Here is a 20133-nt window from a genome sequence, read left to right as displayed (position 1 = left end):
ATGACGGCTGGGCCAAACCTGAGTGGCTCCAGAGGTTGCAATGCCTGGAGCAAGGAGACGAGCCCAGCCCACAACATGGGACAGGAGTTGCCATGCCACCCTTTGAAGCATTCTCGTGACCCAGTTTTGGGGCCCAACCCACAGGTTGGGAAGCTCTGCATTCAACAATGGAGGGTTAACCATTTCCCCTCCTACACACTGCCCCATAACCAAAGCCAGACTAGTTCTAAGCGATGACCTTTTAGTCCCATTAGAACACCAGCTCCCACCCCCAGTTTCCATCCTTCACGAAGCTGGAAATTCACCAAAACTTCAAAATGCAATTTGAACAGTTTTATTATGATTCACTCACTCAGCCCCCAGCCTCCCTTTACCTAACCTGGCTACTCCACTCCTACAGCACCCTCTGCTGCTAGATCCACAGAACAGAAAGAATAGGTGTTTCATTCCCAGCTGCAAATCCTGGGAGGCTGGAGAAGAAATAGATGGGGCAAAATTATCAGGGCTTCTGAGAGCAGAAAGGAAACCAGCCCCCTTCCCTTTTAATACAATGACTCAGGTGTTCCACACGTTCTATGTGCAGCAAGTGGACACCCTCCAACAATCCCCGATAGAGCGATGACAGTTTTTCTATGCGACCTAGACTGGCAGCAAGAAGGCCGGCACAGGCACCGTGGAACCAATCATTTCAACAGCACATGGCAAAAAGCAACTGGCCAGCACGCACTGTTTGCTTTGCACTGAGACGTGGGACCTATGCTTTGCCCTCGTGCAGGAATGCAAAGACATCCGACCCGAGTTCAATCTCTTTCTCCAAGCAGCGTTAGTCGGACATACGCAACACACTCTCCACTAGAGGAGCCAAGTCACTTGAAAGAGCCACAGTCGGGGGTCTCAGATCCATCTCCGAGATGTGGACAGCTCAGCCATCCTTTTCCAGTGTTCTTTTCTCTGAGGTGCTGCTGGTACTTCCCGAAGAGAGATTCACTTCCAGCAAACAATGATGTTGGGATCATTCTCCAGTCTCTCATCCAGCTCTCGGTAGCTCATGCCTGAGGAAGAAGTAAAGAACAACATCTCTGGCACTAACATGAGTCCACCCTGCCAACCAAAGTCCCTGTTATTGCTGATGGGGGGAAAGGCAGGCAGAGGGGTGACAAGTCAAGACTAGAATGCCTGATTATGTTGCGTTGAGTCCTCAACTCTCATGCTCCAGCCATTGGGTCTTGGTTTGAGCTGAAGAATGGCCAACAGTGAATGCACAGATTCTGGATTTTGTGTCTCCCAGCTTGCTCACTGGAAAAGTAGCTCTAAAACAGAGACCCAGACCAGCCAGATAGCCAGGATCAAACCGTGGTATCTTGGCAATTACCATTTCAGTGCTGATGGCCATGTCTGACAAAAGGAAGACTCAATGTAGACTGGCCCTGTGCCAGCTTTCCCCTTTCTGCTTTGCCAACCTCTCTCAACCCTCATCTCTGACACCCCCACCTATTGCAATCTTGCCCACAAAACTCCTCACCTCTGACGCCCATTTCAGTTTTAACCCTTTCCAGAGAACATCCTCCCTCGCTGGTACAGCCAGTGATCTCAATGGCTCATGCATCGCTCCCCCTCACCTTTAACTTCCCTATGCCAACCCTTCTCTTAGGCTGTTCCTGAGCAGACACTCCAGTGCCCCAAACAGTCCAGCGGTTGAGATATGGACAGCTATTCCTTCAGTGGGGATCTAATTGAGACCACTAAGTTCGTGCCAGGTGTGGGGCGTACCAATTTTAAATCCAAATTTCCAGAGGACAAAAGGTTAATCCGATACCCTTCTGAGGCGCTCAGCTCTCAAATCCCCTCCTACAGCCAACTCCCTCTCCAAAACACACCTTTCCATTAAGCCTTTCAGCAATCGCCACGAGATTCCTTCCGCATCTCTCTCTAGCACACGGCTGAACTGTTTGTTCCGCATCTGTTCTAGACTTTAAGCTTCTATGACCTGCAGGGACCATACTGTGAACACTCCAATATTTTGCTGTCTAAACAGGATTCAAGAAAGGGCCAGGAAAAAAAAAAATCAAATGGGTTCTGCTGAAAGGGTCTCCTGAGACGGAACCTCTTCTGGGGCCATGAGTTCCCACTGTTAGGGCCCTGCACGGACGGAAAATGGCTCTCAGCTAGGTTTGTTACAAGGTGAAGTTGGGCAACGTCTGCAAGTTATTTCATTTGATCAAGTGGGTTTGTCTGGTGCCTTGCAACTCCTGCATATTGCTGCAACTCATCCAAATTGCAAGAACAAAATCCCTCCCACAGCAGTACAGAGCCAAATACAAGGACTACAGCTCATAGGTGCTACTGCAGTGCAAATCACAGAGTACCAAATGTTACGGACCTTGAATTAACACCCCCGCCCACTGCCGAGCCATGCTTGGTCTCTTCCCTCTCACTCGCACACAAAGCTGGGTTCCTGTACCTGTTTTACAGCAGATCTCATCATAGCTGTGGCAGCCTGTGTACAGCCGGGCTGGGTGACTTTTCTCATCCCGCACTATCTTCACAGGATACTTCTGGAGCCGCCGGATGAGGCCCTTCATCAAACCAAACTGGATGAGCTTCCTGAGAGAAGAAGGAATTGCTCTCAGAAGGGCTGCCATCCCAGGAAACCCAGAGTTGGAAGGGTGTGTTCACCTGCCACATGGTCTCGAATGCCAGTGGGGCTCAGCTCCAACCCAGCCTCTCCTCCCACCTCCTCGAGCAAAGTCAGAATGCTGAGCAGGTGACCTACCAGCATGTTTGGAGGTTACATAGAGTATCAGGGTTGGAAGGGACCTCAGGAGGTCATATAGTCCAACCCCCTGCTCAAAGCAGGACCAATCCCCAACTAAATCATCCCAGCCAGGGGCTTTGTCAAGCCTGGGCTTACAAATATCTAAGGAAGGAGATTCCACCACCTCCCTAGGTAACGCATTCCAGTGTTTCACCACCCTCCTAGTGAAAAAGTTTTTCCTAATATCCAACCTAAACCTCCCCCACTGCAACTTGAGACCATTACTCCTCGTTCTGTCATCAGCTACCACTGAGAACCGTCTAGATCCATCCTCTTTGGAACCTCCTTTCAGGTAGTTGAAAGCAGCTATCAAATCCCCCCTCATTCTTCTCTTCCACAGACTAAACAACCCCAGTTCCCTCAGCCTCTCCTCATAAGTCATGTGTTCCAGTCCCCTAATCATTTTTGTTGCCCTCCGCTGGAGGTTTTCCAATTTTTCCACATCCTTCTTGTAGTGTGAGGCCCAAAACTGGACACAGTACTCCAGATGAGGCCTCACCAGTGTCGAATAGAGGGAAATGATTACGTCCCTCAATCTGCTGGCAATGCCCCTACATATACAGCCCAAAATGCCGTTAGCCTTCTTGGTAGAAAGGGCACACTGTTGACTCATATCCAGCTTCTCGTCCACTGTAACCCCTAGGTCCTTTTCTGCAGAACTGCTACCTAGCCATTCGGTCCCTAGTCTGTAGCGGTGCATGGGAGTCTTCCGTCCTAAGTGCAGGACTCTGCACTTGTCCTTGTTGAACCTCATCAGATTTCTTTTGGCCCAATCCACTAATTTGTCTAGGTCCCTCTGTATCCTATCCCTACCCTCCAGCGTATCTACCTCTCCTCCCAGTTTAGTGTCATCTGCAAACTTGCTGAGGGTGCAATCCACGCCATCCTCCAGATCATTTATGAAGATACTGAACAAAACCAGCCCACACCAATGGGGAGGACTTCACTTTCTGCTGGCCCAGCAGCTCTAACTGCTGGGTCATGGGGTGAACTATAATCTCAGTACAGTTCTGAAAAAGGAAGGCGCTAGGAGCATGAAACAATCAGGAGAACTGGGCTCCGCTCCTGCCTCTGCTGCAGCTTCACTGTGAGAGCCTGGGTAAGTCACTGTGCTGATGTGCCTCAGTGTCCCCACCTGTAAAGTTGGGTAAATGATACTGAGGGGTACACTCTAAGCCAGCTCTGCTAACTAGCCATGGGCTTCCCACATCACTGAGCCATTGGCATTCATCTGCGCTTTCACTGGCACACAGCGATGTCATGGCCTCATCCTCAGAGCTTCCTTCGGAAAGGGGATGCAGCCTCAGACCTTTCATCCACTCTCTGGAGCTGCAGGGTGTAGCGGCAGATGAGGTCTCGCACCGTCGTGCCGGGGCTCAGCCCGCAGTAGAGCTGGAAGACGTCTCTCAGACTGGCTCGCTTATGACCTGTGGGGAAGAGACACACCCTGAAGTGACAAAACGGGGGATAGAGCTAAGGAGTAGAATGTCCTGGAGATTAACAGGGCCTGCCCAATCCCTGCGGGGGGGGGGGGGGGTCTCACTACCATCCCCAAGTTAAATGGTGGTGGAACAGTGTCAACACAGAAATATGGAGCTGCCTTTGTGTGCTCCGCAGGTCATGCAGCTGGAATATTGCACCCATCTGAAGGGGGGGAACGTTGGTCAGGACATACAGCTTATCCTAGACTCTGAGACTGTGACATTCTACCAGGACATGTGGGACTTTACAAGACCCCAGGTTAGCATCTCAGCTGAAGGATGATGTCACCTAAAGTGTGAGTATCAGGACCAAGTCCTGCAATGGGACACATCATCCTCGCCTGGAGAAGTGCTCCCAACGCGGCTTCGCTCTTACCAAGCTCATAGGAATGGGCAGACTGGATCAGAGCCAAGGTCCATTCAGCCCAACCACCTGTCTCTGACAGCAGCCAGCACCAGCTGAGTCAGAGAGAGATGTAAAAACTCTGCAGTAGTTGATTTGGGATCATGTGAGGGGCAGATTAAATATCATCCTGGTCTCTAATAGTTAAAGTTGTCTTAACACCTGAAGCACAGGGTTTAATATCCCTTCTAACCGTGTTATCATAGTTAATTATGGTAACTGACTATTCTTGCAGTCCATATAATTATTCAATCCCTTTTTAAATTCTGTTAAATTCTTGGCCTCCACAACATCCCATGGCAGTGAATTCCACCATATAATTACACACAGTGGGAAAATGTATTTCTTTTCTGAATTTGCCACCTTTTAATTTTATTTGATGTCCTCCTGTTCTTGTGTTAGGACACAGGGGAGAATAGAAACTCCTCACCTCTCTTCTCTAGGCCATTTGTTATTCTATAGACTTCTATCGCGTCCCTCTTCGTCATCTCCTTTCTAAGGTGATGACCCCAGTTTTTCTATTCTCACTCTTCTCTGAACCCCTCTGATTCTGCAATATCCTTTTGGAGCAGGGGTGGCCAGAACTATATAACCACTTCAAATGAGGCTTTACCACTGATTTATATAAAGACTTTAGAATAGTCTATTATTCTCCACCCTATTCCTTATTCCTCCAACCATCTGGTTTGCTTTTTTAACTGCAGCTGCCCACTGAGTAGAAGTCTCCATTGATCTGTCTACAATGATGCCCAGGTCCCTTCCTTGAACTGATACAGTTGACTTAGAACCCTGGCAGGCATGGAAGTAGTTAACGTTTTCCCTTCCACTGTGCATTACTCTGCATTTATCAACGCTCAGTTTCATTTACCATTGTGATGCCCACTCTGAAGGTCTCTCTGAAGTTCTTCCCAGCCATCCCTTACCTTGACTAACCTAAATAACTTTGTGGCATCTACAACTTTTGCTGCCTCAATACTCAACCCCTTTGTCAGATCATTAACACATTAACACAGGACCTAGTACACAAACTTGAAGGCCCCGCTACCAGCCTTTTGCCATGAGCAAACTCAAGGGAGAAAGAGCCAGTGCTGAACTGTTGGTTTCCCAGTCCCTAGCAAATCTCTGGAGGAATCAGAAGGCTGTGACGGCATATCCTGGGCCAGCACAATCTTACCATATCTAACTCAGTTCAGGCCTGCTATACCTTGCTTGGTGACATAAGAGAGACATTCTTCTTGGAGGCATTTATCATCCACCAGATCCTGGACTTTAGGTGTGGTACAGTATACATTTGAGTACTGGTAAGGAAAAAGAGAGATGAAATTCCTATTAACCAGAGGCTGCAGAGTTTTAGCTCTGGGCCTAGGATTTAAGCCAAACAACACTAGAGACTCCAAGACAAACAATTTGGTGGAGCCAGCCAAGGAGAAGAACCTGCAGCACACCACCACAAAGCAGCGTAACTGGCACGTGAACCAAAGCACTGTGCTGTCCTGGAAGAATTACCCTCTATAGAGCATAGGGTGCAACTGCATGTCAGAAGCCCAAGATTCTTCCCCTTTCTAAATCTGGCATTGTGAGCCAGTGATTCTGCTCGACCGAATTCTACAGCCACTGCTGCGCCAGGCCTACAGTTCTGCTTATACCCATGTGCGTGTTAGAGCAGATGCGTCCTGTATGCAGCCCTCTCTGCAACAGTACCAGGAACCAGGTGCTATTAAAAGAATATGGGGAAAAACATAGCAGGTCCCATGCATTCAGATGGCCCAGCTCCAGTCATACCGCCAAGGACAACAGCAGAGCTGCAGGTCAGTACTAAAGCTTTACAACCCTATTGCAGTTCTTAGTACCAGCCTAGCACTCCCATACTGGTTTTGTCCTAGGTCTTCTCCCAAGAAGGGGCTGTCTGTCCACTAGTGAGGTAGTTTTGTGCTGTGCCTAATATGGGGCCAGCAGACTCCTTCCAAGAGAGACCAGAGCTCCAGAGGTGAAAGGTCACATGTGCCAGGCTAATAATGGGCTGGAATTTTTTGCTCCTAGCCATACGCACCTGAAGTATGGAGACCAGAGTCACCACCCCATAGTATCTGCAAGACAGACAATGAAACATTAGAAATCACCGATTATAGATTCAAACACCAGCCTCTTCCCTAGTGAAGGCACAGGTTTTATTACTCTCCACTAGCTGCAGGCTGGGTTTTCTGTAGTGCTCCCTCTACAGGGAACTCTGCAGGGAATTTCTCCTAAATTCAGAATCCCATGTGTCAAGGGGATCGGGATGCAGGGCTAAAGTCAGAACTGGGGGCGAGAAGGGTGGGTATATGGATCTGTGTGAGTGTTCTGATCAGGGACCCTTCTCCTTCCCGATGCCCTAGGTCTTCGCACTTACAGCAGGTTCTGGATAGCAATTCGCACCAAATTGAGCTCCACGTCAGCTTCAGCAGAGATTTTCTGGATGTGTCGAAATCCATCAATGTATGGCAGGATCTAAGGAGGCAGCACGTGAGAGCGATCAGACCAAAGAGTGGAACATCTGCACGAGAAACCCCCTATAGAGACATCAAGGGGAGCGTGCGTGTGAGGGAAATCTAGTGTGTTTTCAGATTGATAATGACAGGTTTCAGAGTTGCAGCCGTGTTAGTCTGTATCCGCAAAAAGAAAAGGAGTACTTGTGGCACCTCAGAGACTAACAAATTTATCTGAGCATAAGCTTATGCTCAAATAAATTTGTTAGTCTTTAAAGTGCCACAAGTACTCCTTTTCTTTTTGCAGATTGATAAGGTAATCTATGACCACAAACAATTAAATGACTCAATCATCATCATTGCATGGTTATTGCATGTGGTCACTACGGGGCAGAGTTATGGTTGTTTAGGTACCTTACCTGTGCATTAGTAACACTGATATGTTTGGATTTCTCTTGAGTTAACCTTAGCTCTATGTTTCCTGTGTTTATAACGTTTGGTCTGAGGAAAGTCACAACATCCCTGAAATGTTTTTTACCCATAAGTGACCGATACATACTCTCAATGGTATCTCTGTCTTAAGGTAGCTTTTTTAACATGAGACAGTGATATGGTTCTGTGCACCAGACACGTGCACTTCTAACATCCAAGAACTCTTGTATCCAACTTCAAAATCACATTTACTGGGAAGAGCAATCGTTATAGAACTGAACAAAAAAGGCACAGGCCACCTTGGGCCAGATTTTCCAGTAAACGTGGTCCATGCACAAAGGGTCAATGAGACCATCAGAAGAGATTTAACATGGACACTAGATACGGTGCTGTCATAAACATACAGCTAAGGGTAGCATAACATCCCTCCTTTACCTGTAAAGGGTTAATCAATCATAGAATATCAGGGTTGGAAGGGACCTCAGTAGGTCATCTAGTCCAACCCCCTACTCAAAGCAGGACCAATCCCCAATTTTTGTCCCAGATCCCTAAATGGCCCCCTCAAGGATTGAACTCACAACCCTGGGTTTAGCAGGACAATGCTCAAACCACTGAGCTATCCCTCCCCATTAACCTAGTTTCAGAGTAGCAGCAGTGTTAGTCTGTATTCGCAAAAAGAAAAAGGAGTACTTGTGGCACCTTAGAGACTAACAAATTTATTTGAGCATAAGCTACGAAAACTTATGCTCAAATAAATTTGTTAGTCTCTAAGGTGCCACAAGTACTCCTTTTCTTCTTTCTATTAACCTAGTTGGCACCTGACCAGAAGGACCACTGGGGAAAGAAGATACTTTCAAATGGGGGGGCAGGGAGGGGGAGGTTTTTGTTTGGGCTTTTGTTGTTCTCTACCGAGACAGAGAGACCAAGCAAGTAATCCAACTCCTACTGAATGATACATCTAAAATTACAGAAATAGTAAGTAATAGCAAGGAAATGTGTTAGATTATCTTTTGTTTTAGCTTGTGAATTTCCCCTAGGCTAAGAGGGAGGTTTATTCCTGGTTTGTTTGTTTTTTTGTATTTTTTGTAACTTTAAAGTTTTGCCTAGAGGGGAATCCTCTGTGTTTTGAATCCGATTACCCTGTAAAATTACCTTCCATCCTGATTTTACAGAGGTGCGTTTTTACTTTTTCTTTATAATAAAGTTCTGCTTTTAAGAACCTGATTGGTTTTTAGTGTCCTAAAAACCCAAGGGGCTGGTCTGTGCTCCCCTTGTTTACTCTCAAGCCTCCCCAGGAACAGTCAGGGGAAGGGACTTGGGGTGATATTTTGGGGAAACAGGAACTCCAAGTGGTCCTTTTCCTAAATCTTTGTCAAACTCACTTGGTTGTGGCAGCGATATCGTTCCAAAGACAAGGAAGAATTTGTGCCTTGGGGAAACTTTTAACCTAAGCTGGTAGAAATAAGCTTAGGGGGACTTTCATGAAGGTCCCCACATCTGTACCTTAGAGTTCAGAGTGGGGAGGGAACCCTGATACGTGCTGAATAAGAATACAGGACAACCTCACTATAAACACATGCACCTCTGTATTCCATCCCTGTTTGGAAGTGTCTGCAACTGGAGAGCAGAGTTCCATGCTATTTAACACTTTGTTAACCAGCCCTAGTCACTGGATGGACACTTCCCCATAAAGGACATCTTTGCTTGATTTGGACAGCGTTAGCAACAGTCGTTGCCTTTTATCACATGTTCACTGGGAATGGTTCAGCACAGGCATACCACTGCAATCAGTAAAGTCTTCTCCACAAAAGGGATCAAGCTCCCCAGTCCTAGGACCCTGGGAAGGCCGGGCTGCTACCCAATAGCATTCTCCTTCCTCTTGTCTCCCAAGCAAGGGATTTATAGCCCCAGGAAAGGGCTACGGGTTGCTGAGCTGTGGTAACCCCTTGCTCACTGGGCACCAGGTAGTGCAACAGCCCTGTCACATCTCCATTCAGCTAATGGAGTCGCTGGGATGGGAGATGACCCCATTAGAATGTCCCCCCTGCTTAGCCCTGCCCGGATGAAGCAGACAGACCTGCTGAGTGGTGAGATCCCACTGGGCATTGAAGAAATCATCCTTGTCCAGGGTGAAGACAGGCACATCGTACTCTTGCACAATCGGAGGGTCTGGCCGCTGCTCGATCACTTTCAGGTGAATGGTGTTCGATTCATCTAGGGAGGAGGAGATGAAAGCACTCAGTTTTGCTAGGAAACACCTGCTGTGTCTCTCAACTTTCCCAACCAAAATCAGCCCTGCTGTAACAGTGCAATGGGAACTGCACCCGCTGCTGACATCACGGCAAGATTTGACCCTCAGATGCCAACCTCCCCTTCCATCCTCTGTGCAAGACTCTGTTACAGCAATCTGGTCCAGCAGTTCTCAAACTTTTGTACTGGTGACCCCTTTCACATAGCAAGCCTCTGAGTGTGACCCCCCCTTATAAATTAAAAACACTTTTTTATATATTTAACACCATTATAAATGCTGGATGCAAAGCAGGATTTGGAGTGGAGGTGGACAGCTTGCGACCTCCCATGTAATAACCTTGTGACCCCCTGAGGGGTCCAGATCCCCAGTTTGAGAACCCCTGATCTGGTCAGTATAGAGCAGCTGCCCTTTTCTTCCCAGCAGTAGCCAATTCCGCTGTAATCACAGCCCATTAGCACTCCAGGGATGGCAGAGGCAATAAGGGAGCAGTGCACTCCCACAGTGCATCTAACTCCCTTCTCTCCCCTGTGCTCCTCCCCCATGAAGGTCACACAAGCTACACTTCAAATACCGCAAAACAAAACAGCACAAGGGTGGGGTACAGGTGGAGCTGCAAGTCGGACCCTCCACCCCCAAACTACAAACACTATTATCAGGCAGCTCCTCTGCCTCAGACAGAATCCCCTAGTGGGGTGATGCTAAGGGACTCATTGTGAGGCTGGGAAGGGACAGAGAAAGAGACTACATTGCAGCTGGATGTCCAGCGAACCTACCTATTGGCAAGGTACATTTCCCAGTGGCGTTGAGCTCCTCCAGGAGGATGGTCATTATTGGCACCAGCTTTTGTTTACTCTCTTCATTGGAAATGAAGCCACTTTCCAGCTAGGAGAGAACAGGGTCAGTGTCATTGCCTCTCAATAGCAGCAAGCCACCTCGCATCTCTCTATAAAGCTGCCATGGAGCTGTTATGCAGGCAATACGATAAGGAAACCCCACTGGTATTTTTTCCTTTGTTCTTTTCTTACTTATAGTTTGATCCTGGAAACCTGTCACTCACCTAATTAATGACAAATCTCCCCTTTAAACCATGATGTGTTATACAGGATCAAGTGGTGAAATCCTGGCTCCAGTGAAGTCTCAAACTCCCATCGACTTCAATGGATTTCATCTAAGGAATTATTTTTTAGGGCCGTAAGCAAGCACAGAGGCCTGAAAGGATGTTTTTAACTTGAGAAATATTAAGAGTATCATGACAAGGAGAAACGGTCAGTGCTTTGGAGTACAAGTAGTCTGCTTGAATGTCTTCTCCTCTTCAGAAAAGATACCAAACTCATTCAGAGCACCCACGTAATCTGAATTCATTTTGAGGGCATACATGAAGAGTTTATGGGCTTTCTCACGCTTCCCCTGCCGTTTCATTTCAAGGGCTTGATTCAAAGCTGCTTTGGCTTCTAATTTGATTTCTGGGGAGGGTTTGGATTTCAGCACCAGCAGCTCTAATCCACTTGAAGTCACGCTGAGTCCAGTTGTCTGCCCTGTGTGCCTGGTAATCCCTACATAGCCTACTCCCAATTTAGTTTTCAGGAAGGAGAGTCCTTTGAGCACTGCCTGACACTGCTCTTCTACCGCAGCCAGTGGTTTTCCATGGCTTTGTTGGCAGATCTGTGGGAATGATCAGGGATGTTTACCATGGGCTGTTAATACCTTACGTGAAAGTGTAAGCTTCTATTCAAAGTGTTGCTAAGGAAGAAACAACACAATTGCGTCCCTTGATCCTAAACAACACACATCCTCACCTGAACTACAAGCTTCCCTATACAGTCATTATGGTCACGTGCATGATTCTCAAAGTGCATAGTTTATACCATTTACTGTTAAAAAGGAAATTTTAAATTAATGAACTCACACTTAATAGAAACAAACCACCCCCATATTATTTATTATCAATCACTGAAACTGGCTAACTTAAAATAGTCTTATTTCTAACAAAAAGTGGCTGGAGTTTCTCCATTATGAGAACTCAGTTTCCCAGGAAATGGACTAGAGAAAATAGTGAGAAAGACACTACCTGACATTTCAATTTGTTTAAACAAACAAACAAAAAGTGAATGGGCGTTGCATTATGTGCTTTAATTAACCATTATGTGCTTTTTAATTAACCATTGGAACAGTTTACCAAGGCTGGCAGTGGATTCTCCCTGTTTTTAAATCAATGGTGTCTGTTTTTCTAAAAGCTCTACCCTAGGAAGTTCTCTGGCCTGTGTTATACAGGAGGTCAGACTAGATGATTACAGCAATCCATTCTGGCTTGGAATCTATGAACAACAATAAGGCCTTGCCTACACTGCCACTTTACAGCGCTACAACTTTCTCACTCAGGGGTGTGAAAAAAAACAAACACACACCCTGAGCGCTGCAAGTTACAGCGCTGTAAAGCTAGTGTAGACAGTGCACCAGCACTGGCAGCTACTCCCCTCGTGGGGGTGGTATTTTTACAGTGCTGGGAGAGCTCTCTCCCAGTGCTGGTGCCGCAACTACATAGTCACGTTAAAGTGCTGCCATGGCAGCACTTTAATGCTGCTAGTGAAAACACACCCTAAAGTGCACCCATGCACACACAATGGGGAAGAGTTGGGGTTACAGACACACAACCCTGACTATAAAAACACTTAACAGCACAACCACAGCATTCTCTTAACGTATTTTTATATGTAATCACGTAAAAAAGTGGGAATTTGCTGTAATATTTTTATGATCCCATGTGTGCCTCAGTTTCCCCTATAAAAACAACAAGGAGTCCGGTAGCACCTTAAAGACTAACAGATTTTTTTGGGCATAAGCTTTCGTGGGTAAAAAACTACTTCAGATGCATGGAGTGAAAATTACAGATGCAGGCATTATATACTGACACATGAAGAGCAGGGAGTTACCTCACAAGTCAGTATATAATGTGTCAGTATATAATGCCTGCATCTGTAATTTTCACTCCATGCATCTGAAGAAGTAGTTTTTTACCCACAAAAGCTTATGCCCAAAAAAATCTGTTAGTCTTTAAGGTGCTACCGGACTCCTTGTTGTTTTTGTGGATACAGACTAACACGGCTACCCCGATTCTAGTTTCCCCTACGTTTTGCATGGTTACCCAATGTGGGGAAAAAGGACTATTTGCTCTCAGGGCAGGCTGGGAGACACAGGTATGAATGTGGCCTAGCTGTCTGAGCATGAATGGGTCATTGGAAAAGGACTGGCTGACACCAGCCCCATATCAATGGGATATCTGAGATGAGTAGAAAACCTAGTCACCAGGACACGGACACGTAGCAACCAACGATCCTGAGGGAGATGGATTTCCCCACCTCACAGCAGGGAAGCTGAGCAGAGACTCCCAGCTCGATAACAAAGGACTGGGAAGGTTCAATCTAAATAGACGATCAGACCGCGTGGCCTACCCTGTGTAGGTAGGACAAGACCTCTTGGAGGTCTGGCACATCAAAGGGGTTTCTCCTAGAGATTGTTCTAAAGCTGGAGGGGTGGGGGGACATAGCACCAAACCTGTGGATCCACATTAGGTATTGAACGGGTGCATCATTGCCACATCTGACCTCTAAGGTAGTGAGATAGCCAGCCAGTTTCTTCACAATGGGTTCCAATGCACAAGTCTTGGCTCTAGCATCACAAACAAAGCCCAGATTGAAGAGCAGAGCGTTCCGGCTGTATTTTTTGTGCTCGATACAAACCGGGCAGCCAATCAGCTTCTTCTCCATAGCAGTCCTATCAAAGAAAAACAGGCACAAGCCGTCAACTGCGATTGTTCTGGAAGCACTGGTCAGAACTCCATAGTGAAGGATTTTGCTTTTAAAATAGACACTCTTTTGCTTTGTATGAAAAATACAACGGATCCTCCCCAAACTTACAGCCCTTACTCCGAGCCCAGAATGAACTTTCTGAGAATTCAGAAATAAACGCGTTCATCAGTTTACGAGTGAGAGTCATTTAAGAAATTTAGCATCTGTGCCAGGCTTTGTCCTGAATTCTCTTAACAGAAAAACGCAGATTCTTCAAAGTTTCCATGTAGTTAAAATTCATTGAAATCTTGTGCACAGACTGTAACTAAATTATTAAAAATGGTGATTGCTCATTGCTATGATTATACAGGCTACAAACAGGTTCAGGCCACCAGCTCAGGTGACTTAATGAAGTGGGGCCAAAGTTAACAACCGCAACTCACAAGAATGGGCCTCTGTTCTTTATTTTTCTCCTTTAGCAATCTAGCCTTCTGCCTCTTCGGAAGGTCCCTGTTCCCCTATAAGCACTGAAGGCATGGTTTCAACAGCACTTGTCTTGAACAGCTTGATTCCTGCTGGACCTGCCAAGCAACAAGCTGTGGGCCTCATCTCTTAGCTAGGACTGGTGAAAGGTGATAGGAGTCTCTCCTATCCAGGTCTATTTATACACAGAGGAGCTACTGCTCAAGCAGTGGCAAAGAAAGCTTCTCTCAACCCACATGCCTCCCCCTTGACCTGAAGGTGCCATCACCTTCACATTATTATGCTCTAATAAATTGGTTAGTCTCTAAGGTGCCACAAGTCCTCCTTTTCTTTTTGCGAATACAGACTAACACGGCTGTTACTCTGAAACCTGTCATTATGCAAGGCACTGCATTTAGCCGTATGGAGTGGAAATCTATCAACTGCATGAAAAAACTTGTACAGATACAGACAGACATCATCTTCCTTTCCAAATGCAAACAGGTGGACATCGTACCAAAAGGACTGAAGGTAAAAAATCCATTACAATCTACATACCACACAGACTATGCTGACAGCTTATGCCACACGCTCTCAAAGAAACTGCGGAATCACCTGATCAACATCCTCTACAGCAAACAGGGAAAGATTAAGAATGAGCTCTCAAAAATGGATACTCTCATAAAAAACCAACCTTCCACACAAACTTCCTCGTGGCTGGATTTTACTAAAACGAGACAAGCCATTTACAACGCACACTTTGCTTCTCTACAAAAGAAAAAGGACACTAAACTTTCTAAACTACTACATGCTACAAGGGGCCACAGCAATGGTTCCCTCAACCCACCTAGCAATATTGTTAACCTATCCAACTATACTCTCAGCCCAGCAGAAGGAGCTGTTCTATCTCGGGGCCTCTCCTTCTGCCCCTCCACCCCCACGAACATGATACAGTTCTGCGGTGACCTAGAATCCTATTTTCGACGTCTCCGACTCAAGGAATATTTCCAAAATACCTCTGAACAGCATACTAATCCACAGAGGTCTCCCAACCAACACTACAGAAAGAGGGATTCTAGGTGGACTCCTCCTGAAGGTCGAAACAGCAGACTGGACTTCTACATAGAGTGCTTCCGCCGACGTGCACGGGCTGAAATTGTGGAAAAGCAGCATCACTTGCCCCATAACCTCAGCCATGCGGAACGCAATGCCATCCACAGCCTCAGAAACAACTCTGACATCATAATCAAAAAGGCTGACAAAGGAGGTGCTGTTGTCGTCATGAATAGGTCGGAATATGAACAAGAGGCTGCTCGGCAGCTCTCCAACACGAGTTTCTACAAGCCATTACCCTCTGATCCCACTGAGAGTTACCAAAAGCAACTACAGCATTTGCTCAAGAAACTTCCTGAAAAAGCACAAGATCAAATCCGCACAGACACACCCCTGGAACCCCGACCTGGGATATTCTATCTACTACCCAAGATCCATAAACCTGGAAATCCTGGGCGCCCCATCATCTCAGGCATTGGCACCCTGACAGCAGGATTGTCTGGCTATGTAGACTCCCTCCTCAGGCCCTACGCTACCAGCACTCCCAGCTACCTTCGAGACACCACTGACTTCCTGAGGAAACTACAATCCATCGGTGATCTTCCTGATAACACCATCCTGGCCACTATGGATGTAGAAGCCCTCTACACCAACATTCCACACAAAGATGGACTACAAGCCGTCAAGAACACTATCCCCGATAATGTCACGGCTAACCTGGTGGCTGAACTTTGTGACTTTGTCCTTACCCATAACTACTTCACATTTGGGGACAATGTATACCTTCAGATCAGCGGCACTGCTATGGGTACCCGCATGGCCCCACAGTATGCCAACATTTTTATGGCTGATTTAGAACAACGCTTCCTCAGCTCTCGTCCCCTAAAGCCCCTACTCTACTTGCGCTATATTGATGACATCTTCATCATCTGGACCCATGGAAAAGAAGCCCTTGAGGAATTCCACCATGATTTCAACAATTTCCATCCCACCACCAACCTCAGCCTGGTCCAGTCCACACAAGAGATCCACTTCCTGGACACTACAGTGCTAATAAACAATGGTCACATAAACACCACCCTATACCGGAAACCTACTGACCGCTATTCCTACCTGCATGCCTCCAGCTTTCACCCTGACCACACCACACGATCCATCGTCTACAGCCAAGCTCTGCGATACAACCGCATTTGCTCCAACCCCTCAGACAGAGACAAACACCTACAAGATCTCTGTCAAGCTTTCTTACAACTACAATACCCACCTGCAGAAGTAAAGAAACAGATTGATAGAGCCAGAAGAGTTCCCAGAAGTTACCTACTACAGGACAGGCCTAACAAAGAAAATAACAGAACGCCACTAGCCGTCACCTTCAGCCCCCAACTAAAACCCCTCCAACGCATTATTAAGGATCTACAACCTATCCTAAAGGATGACCCAACACTCTCACAAATCTTGGGAGACAGGCCAGTCCTTGCCTACAGACAGCCCCGCAACCTGAAGCAAATACTCACCAACAACCACATACCACACAACAGAACCACTAACCCAGGAACTTATCCTTGCGACAAAGCCCGTTGCCAACTGTGCCCACATATCTATTCAGGGGACACCATCACAGGGCCTAATAACATCAGCCACACTATCAGAGGCTCGTTCACCTGCACATCCACCAATGTGATATATGCCATCATGTGCCAGCAATGCCCCTCTGCCATGTACATTGGTCAAACTGGACAGTCTCTACGTAAAAGAATAAATGGACACAAATCAGATGTCAAGAATTATAACATTCATAAACCAGTCGGAGAACACTTCAATCTCTCTGGTCACGCGATCACAGACATGAAGGTCGCTATCTTAAAACAAAAAAACTTCAAATCCAGACTCCAGCGAGAAACTGCTGAATTGGAATTCATTTGCAAATTGGATACTATTAATTTAGGCTTAAATAGAGACTTGGAGTGGCTAAGTCATTATGCAAGGTAGCCTGTTTCCTCTTGTTTTTTCCTACCCCCCCCCCCAGATGTTCTGGTTTAACTTGGATTTTAACTTGAAGAGTGGTCAGTTTGGATGAGCTATTACCAGCAGGAGAGTGAGTTTGTGTGTGTATGGGGGTGGGGGGGATGTGAGAACCTGGATTTATGCAGGAAATAGCCCAGCTTAATTGTCATGCACATTGTGTAAAGAGTTATCACTTTGGATGGGCTATCACCAGCAGGAGAGTGAATTTGTGTGGGGGGGTGGAGGGTGAGAAAACCTGGATTTGTGCTGGAAATCACTTTAGATAAGCTATTACCAGCAGGACAGTGGGGTGGGAATAGGTATTGTTTCATATTCTCTGTGTATATATAAAGCCTGCTGCAGTTTCCACGATATGCATCTGAAGAAGTGAGCTGTAGCTCACGAAAGCTTATGCTCTAATAAATTGGTTAGTCTCTAAGGTGCCACAAGTCCTCCTTTTCTTTTTGCGAATACAGACTAACACGGCTGTTACTCTGAAACCTATCACTAGAGGTGAAAGCACAGATTAAAATCTCCATGCTCCAGTCCATCCTTGGCCTCTCTCCGAGACAGAAGAAAGGGGTCCCAAGGAGTGTAGTGGTGGGTTTTGTGACATGGAAACTTGTCTGCTGGGAAATGGACCAAGATCCACAAGTCATATCACGCAGGCCACCAGTCAGCTATCAGATGGGTACAGCAGTCAGTCACCTCTGGGTTGAGCAGGGTGAAAAGCCTTGGGGAGCCAGAGCTCTGCTTTGAGACTGTGGGTGCAGTTCTAGGTGGTACTCACACTGTGATGAGCTTGTTCTGCAGCTCGGGTTTGGTGATGATGTACACCTGGACTGTGTCAAAGAGTTCTCGGGATATGAAATCCTCTGGGACCTGCATGGCCAAGGAAACAATAAAGTATCACTGAAGAGCCAAGAGACATAACCCTACAGTCTCATAAGAAACCCTAGCAACAGGATACAGGCAGGACAAGGAGAGCAAGCACCTGTGAAAAGTCACTTTTGTAGAGAGACACAAGATGTCACAGTATAAAATGTCACAGTTCAGCTGAAGACACACACAGGGCCCAGCTGCAGGCCCTTGACTCATGGGGCCACCATTGGCTGGGTGCTGGAGACAGCATAGACTGAATTCCCTCAGTTCATTGCCTGATTGAATACCCAATAGACCCCCGCCCCAAATACTCTGGCATCACTGACCTGGTAGGTTATTTTAGGCCCCAGCGTTGGGTGGAATTCACTGAAGAAGATGCACTCAATTCTGCTGCTGCTGTCCATGGTTATTGCTGCAAGAGATACAACACAGAACTGATGCTTACCAAAAGACCAATCGAGTAGATTCTCTTTGGATTCTCTTCTCTTGGTCTTTTCCTTCCTCTCCCACGGAGAATGTTAGTGCAATAAAAATAATACAAACCTTACATTAATGCAAATTTTCAAATTCACAAGACTCATGTGTTCCAAAGCTGAGTTACAGCAGCTGTAAATCTGGCCTACGTGATATATACAAACTCTGAAATTAATGCCATGTGTGATAATACACATGCATTAGAGGGACAGGTAGCGTATAAAATATCCCAGCCTTTGACACAGCACTAGCATGGCTTTATGCACTGAATTCCAGTGCAATCACCATACTAGTGGCTGAGCCCTATCTCATTAACAAAGTCACTTTACATCAAAACAGGCCGTTGCCTCTCCTTCCAGTCCAGCAGTTACTTATGTGAAGCAACACTTTAACACACCTACTGCCCACTGGAAGTTGACTGTACATGCAAAATATAAATTATTCCCTGACTTCTACATGATTAAAACATTAACTTGAAAGGTGACCTGCAAAGGTACACAAAAATGGAATAGAATTATGATATCATAAAAAGCAAGAGTGAAAGTTTAGCAACTGCAAGAGAAAGGAGTCTTAGAATATTTAAATTTTTTTTCCCTCAGGCGCAGGGGCAGGGGGTGAATTTTAGGCATAAATATTCAACAAAAGCAAACTTTTTTTTTGTTTTTTAGTATTAAAGTTTAACATGAGCTTTTTGCAAAGATTCATGTTGCAAAGCGCAAACTCGCAAGTTTTATGGACCATGAACATAAAGGTAAAACTGAAGTTAATGTTCAAATGCAAATTAATATCCCCAGAACATTTCCCTCCCCCTTAGCCACACTTCTTTTGCTCAGTGCTACAGCTGCTAATACCTAAAACGTCTATACCATTGATCATCCCAGGGTGTCAGCGCATTAGTGCAGCTGGGTGAATATCGGCACCGCACTGTACAGAGACATAAAGCCTGCTTAAGAGCATACAGCAAGCTGGGGAAAGGGACTCTGGAGTCCTGGCCCTGTGAGCTAGCGACTGGACTCCCTTCCCCACGACGGGGATAGAACCCAGGAGTGCTGGTTCCCACCCCCCCCAGACCCTCTCCCCTCCCAGAGCCAGCACAGATCCCAGCAGTCCTGGCTCCCGCCCAGGCTGAGCCCACACCCCGGGCTCTCAGCTCTGGGGGGCGTAGGGGGAAGGGAACTGTCCACGTGACGTGCGCTAGACGGGGGGTGGCAAACAGCCGCGCCCAAGCGACCCTACAACAACCCGGCGCAGGGCCCCAGCCTTTGCAACTCAGCCGCAGACACGAAACCAATCACCTACCCCACGTCGCACATGCGCACACAGCCGCCGCCTAAGCCAGCGCAGGAGCCCTTTTACCCGAGCTTTTCGACAGGTGCATGCGCAAGCTAGTGGTCACTCCCCACCGGCCGATCTACGCATGCGCAAGATAGTGGTCACTCCCCACCGGCCGATCTACGCATGCGCACTGAAGGCTCGCCCGCATAGGACGAGAACGCCCCTCCTTTTGTCACATGTTCCTGGAGCATGAAGGCGAAGTCGCCGTGACAGGAGGTCGGGTGGGTCTTACGGATGATAGACAGAAAAGTTTAGCCACTCAGAGGCGCCAGAAGGCGGGTCAATATAATG

General features: G+C 46.8%; 1 protein-coding gene across 5 annotated transcripts; it reads right to left on the bottom strand.

Moving 5' to 3' along the window:
• Positions 1-318: 318 nt before the first annotated feature.
• On the bottom strand, positions 319-19917 carry NPRL2 (NPR2 like, GATOR1 complex subunit). 5 transcript variants are annotated; one of them, XM_073352567.2, is made up of 13 exons: positions 19807-19917; positions 18360-18445; positions 17942-18033; positions 13450-13618; positions 10621-10729; positions 9674-9810; positions 7089-7186; positions 6750-6786; positions 5904-5997; positions 4125-4242; positions 2462-2604; positions 1878-1987; positions 319-1052 (listed from the first exon to the last, which is right to left on the bottom strand). In XM_073352567.2, exons 2-13 carry the CDS (start codon positions 18435-18437, stop codon positions 1047-1049), a joined length of 1191 nt encoding a protein of 396 aa, XP_073208668.1. In that variant the 5' UTR covers positions 18438-18445; positions 19807-19917; the 3' UTR covers positions 319-1046. The 5 variants fall into 5 exon arrangements, with proteins under 5 accessions (XP_073208668.1, XP_073208670.1, XP_073208667.1 ...); XM_073352569.2 differs by lacking the exon at positions 19807-19917 and adding an exon at positions 18577-19797; XM_073352566.2 differs by lacking the exon at positions 19807-19917 and adding an exon at positions 19359-19797.
• Positions 19918-20133: the final 216 nt, after the last annotated feature.

This window comes from Lepidochelys kempii, chromosome 7 (assembly GCF_965140285.1).
Source record: "Lepidochelys kempii isolate rLepKem1 chromosome 7, rLepKem1.hap1, whole genome shotgun sequence".
Classification (NCBI taxonomy): domain Eukaryota; kingdom Metazoa; phylum Chordata; order Testudines; family Cheloniidae; genus Lepidochelys; species Lepidochelys kempii.
Note: the sequence above shows the minus strand (reverse complement) of the source record. Positions and strands in the feature narration are given on the sequence as shown.